Source organism: Choristoneura fumiferana, chromosome 24 (assembly GCF_025370935.1).
Source record: "Choristoneura fumiferana chromosome 24, NRCan_CFum_1, whole genome shotgun sequence".
Lineage (NCBI taxonomy): Eukaryota > Metazoa > Arthropoda > Insecta > Lepidoptera > Tortricidae > Choristoneura > Choristoneura fumiferana.
The window spans coordinates 6577904-6590298 of NC_133495.1; the positions used below are offsets into that span (position 1 = coordinate 6577904).

Below are 12395 nucleotides of genomic sequence, written 5' to 3' on the forward strand. Positions count from 1 at the left end.
GACATAATGACGTAATTACAAGAGAAGAATTTAAAGTTGAAATTTTAATATTTCGAAAAAATACATGAAAAGTCTGGTAATCATCCTACATACGTAACTCTTATCGTTTTGAAAATCTCATTACGTTATGCACAATATGACGTTAACATCTATTTATACAATTTATTTTAAAAATTACTTGTAGCTTAATAAATTTTCTTGAATAAAGTAAAGGAAGAAATAATCGTCAAACGTTAATGTTGATAAGTTATCAGGGTCACAATAAAAATTAAAATGTCGCTTAGTAAATTCTCCTTTACAGCGTCGATTTAAAATCAAAGTATAAGACGTTTCAATATATTCTGTGGTCTCCTTCCATTAAGAGTAGATTGATTCACCAGCGTAAGGCTTAGCCGAATTGATCCGGTACAATGTATTCATGGGCTATAACCAGAACCAACACTGTGAAATACATAGATACTTATTGGTGTATGATTCAAAGACTTGTGCAAGAGCCTACAAAACCTTGCGTGCAGTGAAACTGCAGATTTTTCTTTCTTCATTATTGACCCCTGCGGGTCCATATCGGCTCGCTTACTTCTTGAAAGTCCGAATGTAATGTTTGCCAGAACGATCATTTGTCATAACTCTTTTTTTTCTAAATCCAATAATTGTTTAGAATTCTTATAAAAAAACTAACCTAGGCTGTACTATTCTATAGGATAACCATTTAAAAATATCAGAAAATTTCAAGGTTTCAGTGGGAAAAAATTATGTCAAAAGATGATTCGAACAAAAATTACGGTACGACTAGCGAAAGCGAAGAGAATGCGAACTTTGGCGCTCCCTTTCAAATTTTTGATTAAAAAATTAGCAGTCCGCCTCATGAAATGAGCATCCGCTAGCAGGTGCAATACCATTGGTGTTGCAGATGTTTATGGGCGGTGGTGATCTCTTACCATCAGGAGACCCACTTGCTCGTTTGCCATCCAGTCGAATAAAATAAAAAAAGGTTAGACTAACATGAGTTAGAACTTTAAAAAATAATCTCAGTTGTAAAGTTTTAGATCTTTGAATTTTGGCCGAATTCGGCACACATACGTCAACAATAAAAAAATAAAAATAGCTATACAAAAAACCGGCCAATTGCGATTCAGGCTCGCAAACCGAGGGTCTCGTATAGGGCAAAAATAGATAATATACCAAACTGCTTGTGACCCGTTTCAGTTTGTAAAATGCAGCCGCTGACTACATACATTACTAAGTTAATTTTTTTTCTTTCCTTAAGCCTAACTCACGTTTGACCAGTTTTTATTTTTATTGATATGCAGTATCTATATTTATATATATAAAACATTGGTCTTGTGAATACATAAGTAAAATATATTTAATTGGCTCTACAATCCTTGCTCCTTATTTAATCCATAACATACGACCGTGCTGCTGAAGACTCAAGACCTCAAGAGCGTCATTTACTCCTTTAGTCATTTATCTCCTGTGACGGAGCCCTGGGCACGGAATACCTATAACACTTCTTAAAAAAATAGCATCAAAATTAAATGACAAATGGGGAATGGCTTATTCTCAAATAATTTATTGGCTAAAAGTAAAAGTACAGATCTCAGTCATAAGAGCAATGTCCATAAGGTTGAGAGGCTCAAGGAGGCACATTAAAGCCCTTGGCTGCGAGGACGGAGCTGGGATTCTGTGAAGAATAGACTGCCATTGCCACCACACGAATTCAAGACATTCTCAAACACACCGACAGAATATTTACAAATATCACCCAAGTCGCTACCTACTATTTTTGGTTTTTGTGATTGTATGATTTCGATCTTGCTGATCTGCCACCCGCCACTTCTGTATTATATATTCTGTATTATTCTTCTGTATTATATTATCATTCCGAAGTTTGTATGTTTAAACTTCAAAATAAAACAAAATTTCTTGTACAAGAGCCGCCTCGAATTTTTATTGCTTATACTTTTCAAAGTTTCACCGACCACTATCAACTATCGAGCGCGCCGTCATAAAAGCTAAACACTTCGAGCCCGATATTGTCCCGGTAATAAATTGGAGTCCATCCAACAAGTGGTAAACACTAGAGGCGCCCTCGACATATTGGTCGGTTCGTTTTCCAATACGCTTTACAAAAAATGGTGCCCGAAATGTGCAACCTGGTATTGCTTTGGTCAAAGTAAATATGAGATTAGGTGTATGTGAATAGAAGACTTTTTTTTCAATTTTTTTATTTGTGACACCAAGCTTTTTCAAGTTCAAAATTCATGCTCACGCTAATTGTTGTTTAAATTTAAGCGACCGAGACGGCCTACCAACTGCTAATTGCAAACGTATGCTTGGTGGTTACTCCGAAATTCGAAAATCGAAGTTCGTATCCTAAATACGATAACTTCGAATTTCACGTCGTTTGCTGAACTTCCGGCCGCTTGTTTACATTATACAAGGTACAGATGAAGTGAATAATGTTTTTCCATCGTATTTTGTCGCATAACTTCGTATTTATCTTTCTATCTCAATTAGCTCCAGTAAACTTCAGTAAGCTAATTGAGAAAGCAAGATAAATACGAACTTTTCCGACAAAATACGATGGCAAAACATCTGTAACTCAAAATTGAAGTTCCCAGTTAATTAGACAGTCAGAAAGTTTATTTACTATGAAGATCAGTTTCACTAACCTTTTGTCGTATAAAAATTTTCAGCTTACACGGCAGATACGAATCGTCACCGCTCTAACGAGCACACACCGATCGTAGTGGACTCTCACGGGCTTAGATGGCTTTTACGGAAAACTGTGCACCAATGGTTGGCGAACGCTGTTTATCTAGTTAAAGGGCTTTAGTGGCTAAAAAGCTATAGACCAGTTTTATTTTGCCTCAGAAAAGTGGGGCTGCACGGTTGTTAAGTTAACTTTGTTTTCTTGTGTATAATCTTAAATAATAAGTAATAGGCAGCCTGTACATGTACAATCAAGTGCAAAAATATCAGATATGTATTGGAATCGCTAAAAATATGTTACTACGGCCTTATTACGTCCGAATAAGAGACTGGTAGTACTGGTATATATTTTTGAAGGGTTAGATAGCTTAGATTAGAATATTTTTGCACTCGATTGTACCATCATAGTGACATGTAGCTACCGTGAGACGTGGAGATATTGAAATGGAATAAATGTGTCACTCATGTGTATGTAATCTAAGTATGTCCAACTGTTTATTGTCGTTCCAATCGTTTATTTAACTTTTGACAGCTCGAGTACTAATTAAAATAGTGATGCCCTGATGCGTTACTGATTCGATTTCTTTTAACAATCGATTTTATTCATGAAGAAGTTTTAATCGATTTAACACATTCATATTTTATTTTTGCTCAACATATTGCATTGTTTTATAAACATTCACAGGTGTTTAAGTTACTTTATCTTACATATTAAAATAAACCATTTATGTTAAGTTAATATGTTTATCACTTCCGACGGTAATTTAGTAATTTTGTCAATTATGAAGCGGCAAAACTGGACGCGGCAGCGACGCCAGTTTGTTGTCACTCACAACGAGACGCCCGTGGTAGGTATAATTAAAAATAGTATTACAGTGCCTATTTTAGTTGTTTTAACTTTTTAATCCCTAAAGGCATATTAATGTATTTATTATTTTTAAATGATTTTGATATAAAATATAATCACAATAATTTTAAATGTATGTTTTATTTATAAAATCGATTTACTTCAAAACGGTTTTTATAGTCTATGGTCATTCATTACGAATGGGAAATCACTAAGTGGGCGGTACCCGTCCATGAAGTACGGTATTCTCTGTAGTACATTGTACCGAATATTATTGTAAAACTTCACGTGCGTGATCTGTCAAAAGTTAAATAAACGATTGGAACGACAATAAGATCAATCCGTACTCATTTTGTAGTTCTTTTGGGAACGGTTGAAGCTCCAAAAAAACACAATTAGATTTGACAGATAGAAAGAGAAACAGATGTATAAAATCGAAAGCTCATTATAAATAATGATAATAAATAAATAATAAATATCATGGGACACTTGACACCAATTGACCTAGTCCCGAACTAAGCAAAGCTTGTACTATAGCTGGTAACGGATAAACATACTTATATAGATAAATACATAGGTACTTAAATACATATTAAACATCCAAGACCCGAGAACAAACATTTGTATTTTTCATACAAATATCTGCCCCGGCCGGGAATCGAACCCAAGACCTTAAGTTTCGTAGTCAGGTTCTCTAACCACTTTGGCCACCCGGTCGTCATCATTATCTTGTACGTATATTATATTATGTATTACACACATCTTAACTTAGATTTTGTGTTAAAGATGATTTGCTAAAACCAATCTCAAGTACTCGTATCACCATGTGGCAGTAATCTTTGACAGAAGCCAAAAAGGTGAATCCTGCGGAACTGATTATTTGAAATCAAACCTTTCACAAACAAAATGGCAGACAAACAAAAATTAGACGATAACGTTTTTAAAAAAATACGTTTTCAACATAATGAAGTCATCCACTTTAATATAGCTCTGTACCGATTAGCTCCGTGCTGGAAACTAACAATCAAACGGGTACGTATTATAATGTATAAATTTAAAATATATATCGGTTGAAATACATACAGTTGAAATACCTAAAATTGAAAAATATAATGGTTAAAATAAATATTAATCAAAATTCATAAAGCACGTTTTTCATACTGGTCGAAATACATAAAATTAAAATGACTAAGTTCACAATGTATATGTTCAGAATATATACAATCAGAATATATAATAGTTGAAAGAAATAACAATTAAAATTCCTATAGTACGTTTTTCATAATGGTCAAAATACATACTATATAATGCCTAGGTTCATCATCATCTCCAGTCTATTCACATTGTATTTACATGTTAAATTCTGAAAAATTAAGGACTGTAAGACAACCTATTCAGGGTAGTTAAGGCGCTTCGCGCCTGGACAAAACTCTAACCTAACCTAACCTATAAGATACCGACTGATCGGAATCGGTATTGTCTAACAAGACCTTGCATTTTAAACTAAAGTCAGATCATAAATAGAATAGAAACTTTAGGTGCGACGACGAGCGTAGCGAGGAGGAGCGTGTTAGGTTCAACTATGACCAAAACAGAATTGTAATATATGCATTTTTCTTTGTGAAAATTCAGTGTCTAGTATGTATTTCAACCATTATAGAAAACATACTGTATAAATTTTGAACGTATACTTTATGAAAATATGCATTTTGTGCCATATGACTAAGAACCATTATGCGTTGTAACCATTATATATTTTGACCACTATGCATTTCAAGCTTATGCTTTTAGAACTTATGTCAATTAACTTTATATATTTTGATGCATTATATTTTATAATTTTCGGTATTTCAACTGTATGTATTTCAACCGATATGTATTTTAAATTTATACATTATAATACGTACCCCAATCAAACATATACTTGCAAGCTCGTTACACAGCGTATCTTTCACAGATAAGATAATCACGAGTTTCGAAGTTGACACTCAACACATTGCTCATCAGTCATCAGTCTGGCGTCAGTCGCCAGTCGTCAGTCGATCCGCTGTTAATTAATTCTCGAATGCGATTAATCACCGTCAGGAACAAAGGTCACGCCGACCGTGAAGGTGCGGTGGAGACAGACACAGCAGGCTTGGATGCTTCAATAGTGCAACCAAAGGGTTTTAAGGGTTTTTCATGATTCAAATCTCATAGTAGATACTTTGTGGTTCTACAGTGTGTTACCAAAAGACAGGCTTGTTTAAGGGAGGTTAAAGTAACATATTTCTGTAACTAAACCATGAAATTAATTTAATTAATAAAGTAAAACTTGGACTTTGTTAACTTTCTAACAAAATTATAATTGCCAGAAATGCACAACATAGTAAAGTCTCAATTTTAGTTTATTAACTAAATTAATGTCATGGTTAAGCTACAGATATACGTTACTTTAACCTCTCTTAAAAAAACCTGGCTGTCGGTTACACACTGTATATTAGTTTTTTTTCTTAAGTTACATTTTTCTATTTCTATTTTGTTTTTGTATACAATTTTTAATTTCGCGGTGCCAATTAACACTGTAATGCCGTTTAATTAACGAGTCCACTGTATCTTTCTCCGTTGTCCCTGAGGACGGAGGCAGTGTGGCAAAATTCAATAAGTGTCACAGGAACGTCTCAACACCGCGGTCGGGAACTTTTTTAATAACAAAAGGGATGGCACTAGTTTAAGATATTCGTAAATTGTTGCTCCTTGGGGATATGCAAAGCGCAGAGTACTTGAAGCTCGCTTTTACATTAGGCTAGAAATAAATATAAATAAATAAATAAAGAAGAATGTTAAAATACATAAAGTTTAAAACGTCGCGCACCTCAGGTGCAGTCACCAGCATTATTATCTGCCACAGCGGAGCGTGCAAAAATATCTGACACGTCCTTCCAGCCCTAGAAATAGTCGTATCATTTATGCACGCTTGTTGTGTCAGATATTGGTGCTGATGACTGTACATCGTACAAAAGGTATCCAGTCGCCTACTAGCCGAGGTCTTCTAAGCAAAAGGTGGGGTCACTTTGGATGGTTACTAGTCAGAGTAGACTTAGACCGAGAGACGTAGACTTGGACCGTTTCCTGACTTAAAAATGTGAGTTGAACCATGTTTATAAACCTAGTATTTATAAATCAGGTCTCACGAGAGCGTAGTATTAAAAATAAGTTGTAAAAACTTACGTAGGTTGTGTTGGGCATGAGCGTCTTAGAAGACTGGTTAGCAGCGAACATGAGGCTTATTCCGCCCGACGCATCGTGGTACACGAATTCGTCACCTGAGAACAATAGCAACTCCATTATAATTTATCGAATCAGTAAACACAATAAAAAAGTCTTAGAATACTCATTATCGGTAGGCAGATGTTTTGACGCAGTAGTATTTGCATATACTTATTACCTAACCAACAAACAGTTGGAAAACCCCCGACTTTGTCACTTCAAAGTTCATAACTCAAAAACGGCTGAACCGATTATGATGAAACATGTCTAAGAACCGTCGCTAGAAACCCTGCTTTCAAATAAAAATAGGCATTCAAATTGGTTCACCCGTTTAAGAGCTACAGACAGACAGACACACATAGCGGTCAAACTTATAACACCCCTCTTTTTAACCCCCGACGCAAAACGAGGCGTGTTTGCTGTCTGTCTGTCTGTGGCACCGTAGCTGTTAAACGGGTGAACCGATTTAAATGCGTTTTTTTTTCATTTGAAGCAGGGTTTCTAGCGATGGTTCTTAGACATGTTTTATCAAAATCGGTTCAGCCGTTTTTGAGATATTGAACTTTGAAGCGACAATGTCGGGGGTTTTCCAACTTTTTTGCGTCAGGGTTAAAAATGTTCAAACCTGCCTAGGCATAAAATACTTGTACTATAAAGTATAGTACTCGTTGATCCCTTGCCAAGTGGTCGCGCGTTGTCATAGCTGGGTCGTACTTTGACTATAATCGAGTTAACTACAAACAATTATTTTGCTCACCCACGACCTTATGCTAGCTATGTCTATGCATCAAATGTGTGTTCATGCAGCTCCTCTTGTAGCTGTAGTCTAACATCTGGTAGTATGGTGAACGGATGCGTTGTTTTGAGGATGAACTCTGGTTGAGTTCGAAACGCGTCAGGGTAGTGTGGTGGTGATAGTTGGACTTACAGTGTGGAGATGAAAGAGCTGCACGAACGCATATTTTTTGCAAAGACATAGGTAGCTATCATAAGGTCGCGGGTGAGCAAAGTAATTGTTTTTAGTTCAACAATTTCCTGGAGGGAACAGCCAACAGTTTAAGTGTGAAAAAGTAACACATCCCACAAACTTTCGTATTCACAAGCTTTTATTTAGCTTGTCGTGTTTGTTTTTGGATCAAATCTTGCAAGTTAATTTTGATTCACTTCCAGTAGTCGGATTGACATAAAATTTTAGATGTTTATGTAAATATCTGGTAGTAAAGTTCGGGTACGGGTAGTCCAGCCAGAATCGTCTCCGCAAGACGGAACTCCTCAATGATTAATGGCATCGACTTGAAATTTTTAATTTTAAAGTTATCACGGAAACGTAGTTCGGATGACGAAATGCAAGTACAATCAAAAAAGTACAATGAGCAAAAAATTTATATTATACTTACTTTTTATAATACTTAGTAGGACCAAAAACAGACTCCTGGAGAAAAGCGAAAGTTATCAACGAAGTTATTTGTCACATATCAGCCTCGCCATGTAGTGTTTCAAGTACTTAATGCATCATTCGTGTAAAATAAATTATAGTAAATTATATGTATGAACTAAAATAATTTCCTTGCTCACCCGCGACCTTACGATAGCTAAGCTTATGCAAAATATGCGTGTTCATGCAGTTCCTCCACCTCCACACTGTAAGAACACACACAAATCACACAAACCCATCTATTACCGCCACCACACTACACTGACGCGTTTCGAACTCAACCAGAGCTCATCTTCAGAGTGACACAACCGTACACCATGCTACCAGTTGTTAGACTCAAAAAAATAAATCAAATTAAAAAAAAACTCCTCCTGACCTGAACTGATATGGACCTCCGCAAAGTAACGCCTGATTCAATAAATTATTTAAATTATATGTCTATATTGATTGCGGCACGTTGCGGTGACACGAAATGCACCAATGTAATTTACCATAATTGGCCGATGCTAAGTAAAATAACGGTAATATCCATGTAATATTATAAATAGTTCCATGCACTGATGGTGATGTCATGGCAGTTTGTATAACAATTATTGTATCTTCACGTACTTCAGATATTATTACAAAAAAAAAAACTACTAACATCTAATGTATTTTTATGTGTATCGAATATGTGTAAAGTAAATAAATGTTTCTCTCTCTCTCTCTCTCTCTCTAATATTATAAATGCGTAAGTTTGTAAGTCTGTTCGTTCGTTTATTTGTTACCTCTTCATATCTAAACCGCTGAACTGATAAAGATGAAATTAGGTACACAGATAATTAATTTGAGTCCCGGACTACATACATTAAACTTTTAAAAGGTTTTATATACAACGGGAATAACAGTCTTTTCCTGTTATGGCGAGAATTCCAACATTTTGATCAGGAGCAGGGCAAATCCGGGCTAAGCCAATAAGCCTGTCAAGTCTCAAGGTGGAAAATCTCGTACCATACAGGGATTTAATTGTTGAGTCAACGTGGAACCTGGTCAAAGTGAGATACCCAAACACGAAATGAGCAATTGTCGGCATTCTGTTTTGGCCAGCTTTAATAAGCTTGAAGCTGTTTTTAACTTTCGTTTTCCCTCACAATTTTCAATTTTCAATTCAATTTCAATTTTTGACGACCGGATGGCCAAGTGGTTAGAGAAGCTTGCTTTGCGTTACGAAACTTGAGGTCTCGGGTTTGATTCCCGGCCGGGGCGGGGCAGATATTTGTATGAATAATACGAATGTTAGTTCGCGGGTCTTGGATGTTTAATATGTATTTAAGCATGTATTTATCTATATAAATATGTTTATCCGTTGCCCAGTATCCATAGTACAAGCTTTGCTTAAATAGTTTGGGACTAGGTCAATTGGTGTCAAGTGTCCCATGATATTATTATTATTATTATTATTATCATCTGTATTTTTCTTCATTCTTAGGATTAGGTTTATTATTATTATAATTACTACAATTTCGAGGAAGTTCCCAGGTAATTTTAGCGATATATTTGGCGTGATTATTTCTCAGAAGGTTTTCCATAAGGTGTCCAAACTTCACCTGAAATTTAGATACAAAGTCGTAGTTTTTATATTTATGACAAATTGAATGTTCTCATATTATTAACTAGTGTCACGAATTTATTGAATTTTTTTTTTGTTTTTTTTTTTAATAAAAGTAAATTTATTTAAGAATATAAACTTATAGAAAATACAATCATATACCTAAGAGCTAAATACTACTAAATAATAAATCTACTAGCTAACTTAAATAATATTTTTATATTATAAAAAAGACCGCCTCGAATCGTTCCTGGCGCAAAGGTGCCCAACACGCTTCGAGGCGGTCTTTTTTATAATATAAAAATATTATTTAAGCTAGCTAGTAGATTTATTGAAATGTAATATTGCTCCAAAATCTTTTATTACAATACATACCTACCTACATATATCTAATGGCGGCTATACAGTCAGCAAACAAACTTGTATTAAAATTATTTTTTTAACAAAAACTCTGTCCGACATCTATAACCTGCGTGCCTCCGATATTGATTGGGCTATAATTAGTCATTATACTACCAGCGCCATCCAATTTCAATAGTACCTACCTGCCCTTAATACCGCGTGAATAATATATGTATGTTCAGCCTGACCGGTATCCCGCGTAGAGAATACTGTGTACCTATACAAAAAACGGACCATTGCCTCGGGGGAGGAGGGGGGGCCCTCTACAAAATAAAAAAATCGAAGTTCGTATCGTACCATCCCTCTCACTCTTGTATTAAATGATATAAGCGTCAGCGGGACGGCAAGATACGAAGTTCGAATTTTGCACTTCGTAGTAAATGGCCTGGCCTTGGACTACGAAGTCCGATTTTTGAACTTTGTAGCGTGCCATCCCTCTCATGCTCACAGTATTTAAAGAGGATGGTGTTACCTCTTTATCCTAGCTGTAGAACGCTGTCCCGTGGGAATTGCGGAAAATCCGCCCTTGTTTCACGCCACGGCATTAACAAAGAGTTTAGGCTAGGCGTTGATAAAACAGTCAGTTAGTCAGGATTTTTATCAATATGACAATAAAGACTAACAGCCTTATTCATAAAAAGTTAGAGCCTCCTTGAAGGCTCCTTGAAGGCCCGATGCTAAAAAACATGATTCATAAACGTCTGTTAGCGCTAATCAGTCGATCAAGGCTCTGCTAAAGTTAGAGAACCGTAGACCCTCCTTTATCTCCCTGCTAAGTCACAAAATGGCCATCACAAGTTTGAACAGCTGACTTTGACAAGAGCAAAACACCATACCGAAGATATTTTTAGTGAAGGGTGAAGTTATGCAAAGATTAAAAAAAAACCAGGAAAATTTATTTTCAGGAATTTGTATTTAAAAATTACTGCTACTTTACTAACAATAAATATGAGAAAAATAAAATTAGGATGATTAACATAATTACGGCTTTTTGCACTTAAACATAAACATACGGATCGGAAATGGCGGGAAAACAAATATCTCGCTTTTTTTTTCCTGCTAATTTGCTGTCACTGCTGTCATTTATTTATTTTTAATTATCGATGAGGTCATTTTTTGTCTTTGATTTGTCAAGGTGGCCAACATAACGCGTCTAATCCGTCTATCAGCAGCTCAACAACTAGCAGACTGCTAGCAAGCGTTTATGAATCATACTTCTTGACAACCGTCTAACAAGCTTAATCAGTCTGCTAAGTAACAGACCGATCAAACCTCAATTAAGGATTTTTTATGAATAAGGCTGTAAAACTTTTCGTTTATTTGTTAGCGGGGGTAAACTCCAGAACACTGAACTAGTTGAAATAAGTTTTTGTTAAAAAAACTTTTTAATACAAACTTTTATGCTGACTGTACTTAGACTCCAAAAAGCGCCAATCACGCAACAAGTAAAACTTACAACTTGCTCAAACACAGCCGTCATATAACCCTAATAGGTTTGCAATTGGCAATCAATGGCTGCAAAAAGCTAGCCATCAGCTTCTTTTTACTCCCGCTGTAATGGAAACGTCGGTAGAAATCAAAGCTTTCATAATAGCTAGTGAGTACCTAAGTGAATTGAAAAATTTGCAGTCCAACTATGAAATTAAATACAGGGACTTTCTAAATATATGTTCTAAATAAGCTCCTTTGGGGTCAGTGCAATTTTGACATTTGAATTCAAGGCCCACTTTATTCCTTTTGAAGAAGCTGTGCTATTAACCAAGTGTTCAAAATAAATATCCACGCTGGTTTGACTCGTTTAAAGCTATAATATATGTTAAAATGTAATGAGTAGTCGGAGTTTATTTAGTTAGTAACTTATCGAGTTTGTTTGTCGCTAACAAGACGCTTGGCACAGTCCCGCCTGACAGCTCTTGTCTAGACCTTATTTTATGGACTAAACTGTTTCACCATCCATTAGTTAAATTTATCTGAAAGATAAACGTGATGCCGTCTCTGTTTGTTTAGTTCAAATAGACGGAGACGTCATCACATTTATCCGTCGAATAAAATTAAACAATGGGTGGTGAAACAGCCCCTTAATGTTATTTTCGCTGACTTTTCTTTAACTTTACCTCTTGTGGAATTAACCCAGCGTGTGTGTGTGTGTGTGTGTGTGT

The 12395-nt window shown here is 35.6% G+C and overlaps 1 protein-coding gene across 1 annotated transcript in view; it reads right to left on the reverse strand.

Moving 5' to 3' along the window:
• Dpp10 (Dipeptidyl peptidase 10) overlaps positions 1-12395 on the reverse strand; it is a 179102-nt gene that overhangs the window by 67832 nt on the left and 98875 nt on the right. Inside the window, exon 4 of the mRNA XM_074106623.1 lies at positions 6773-6867. Coding sequence (XP_073962724.1) covers positions 6773-6867 — 95 coding nt within the window. The remainder of the gene's footprint in view (positions 1-6772; positions 6868-12395) is intronic.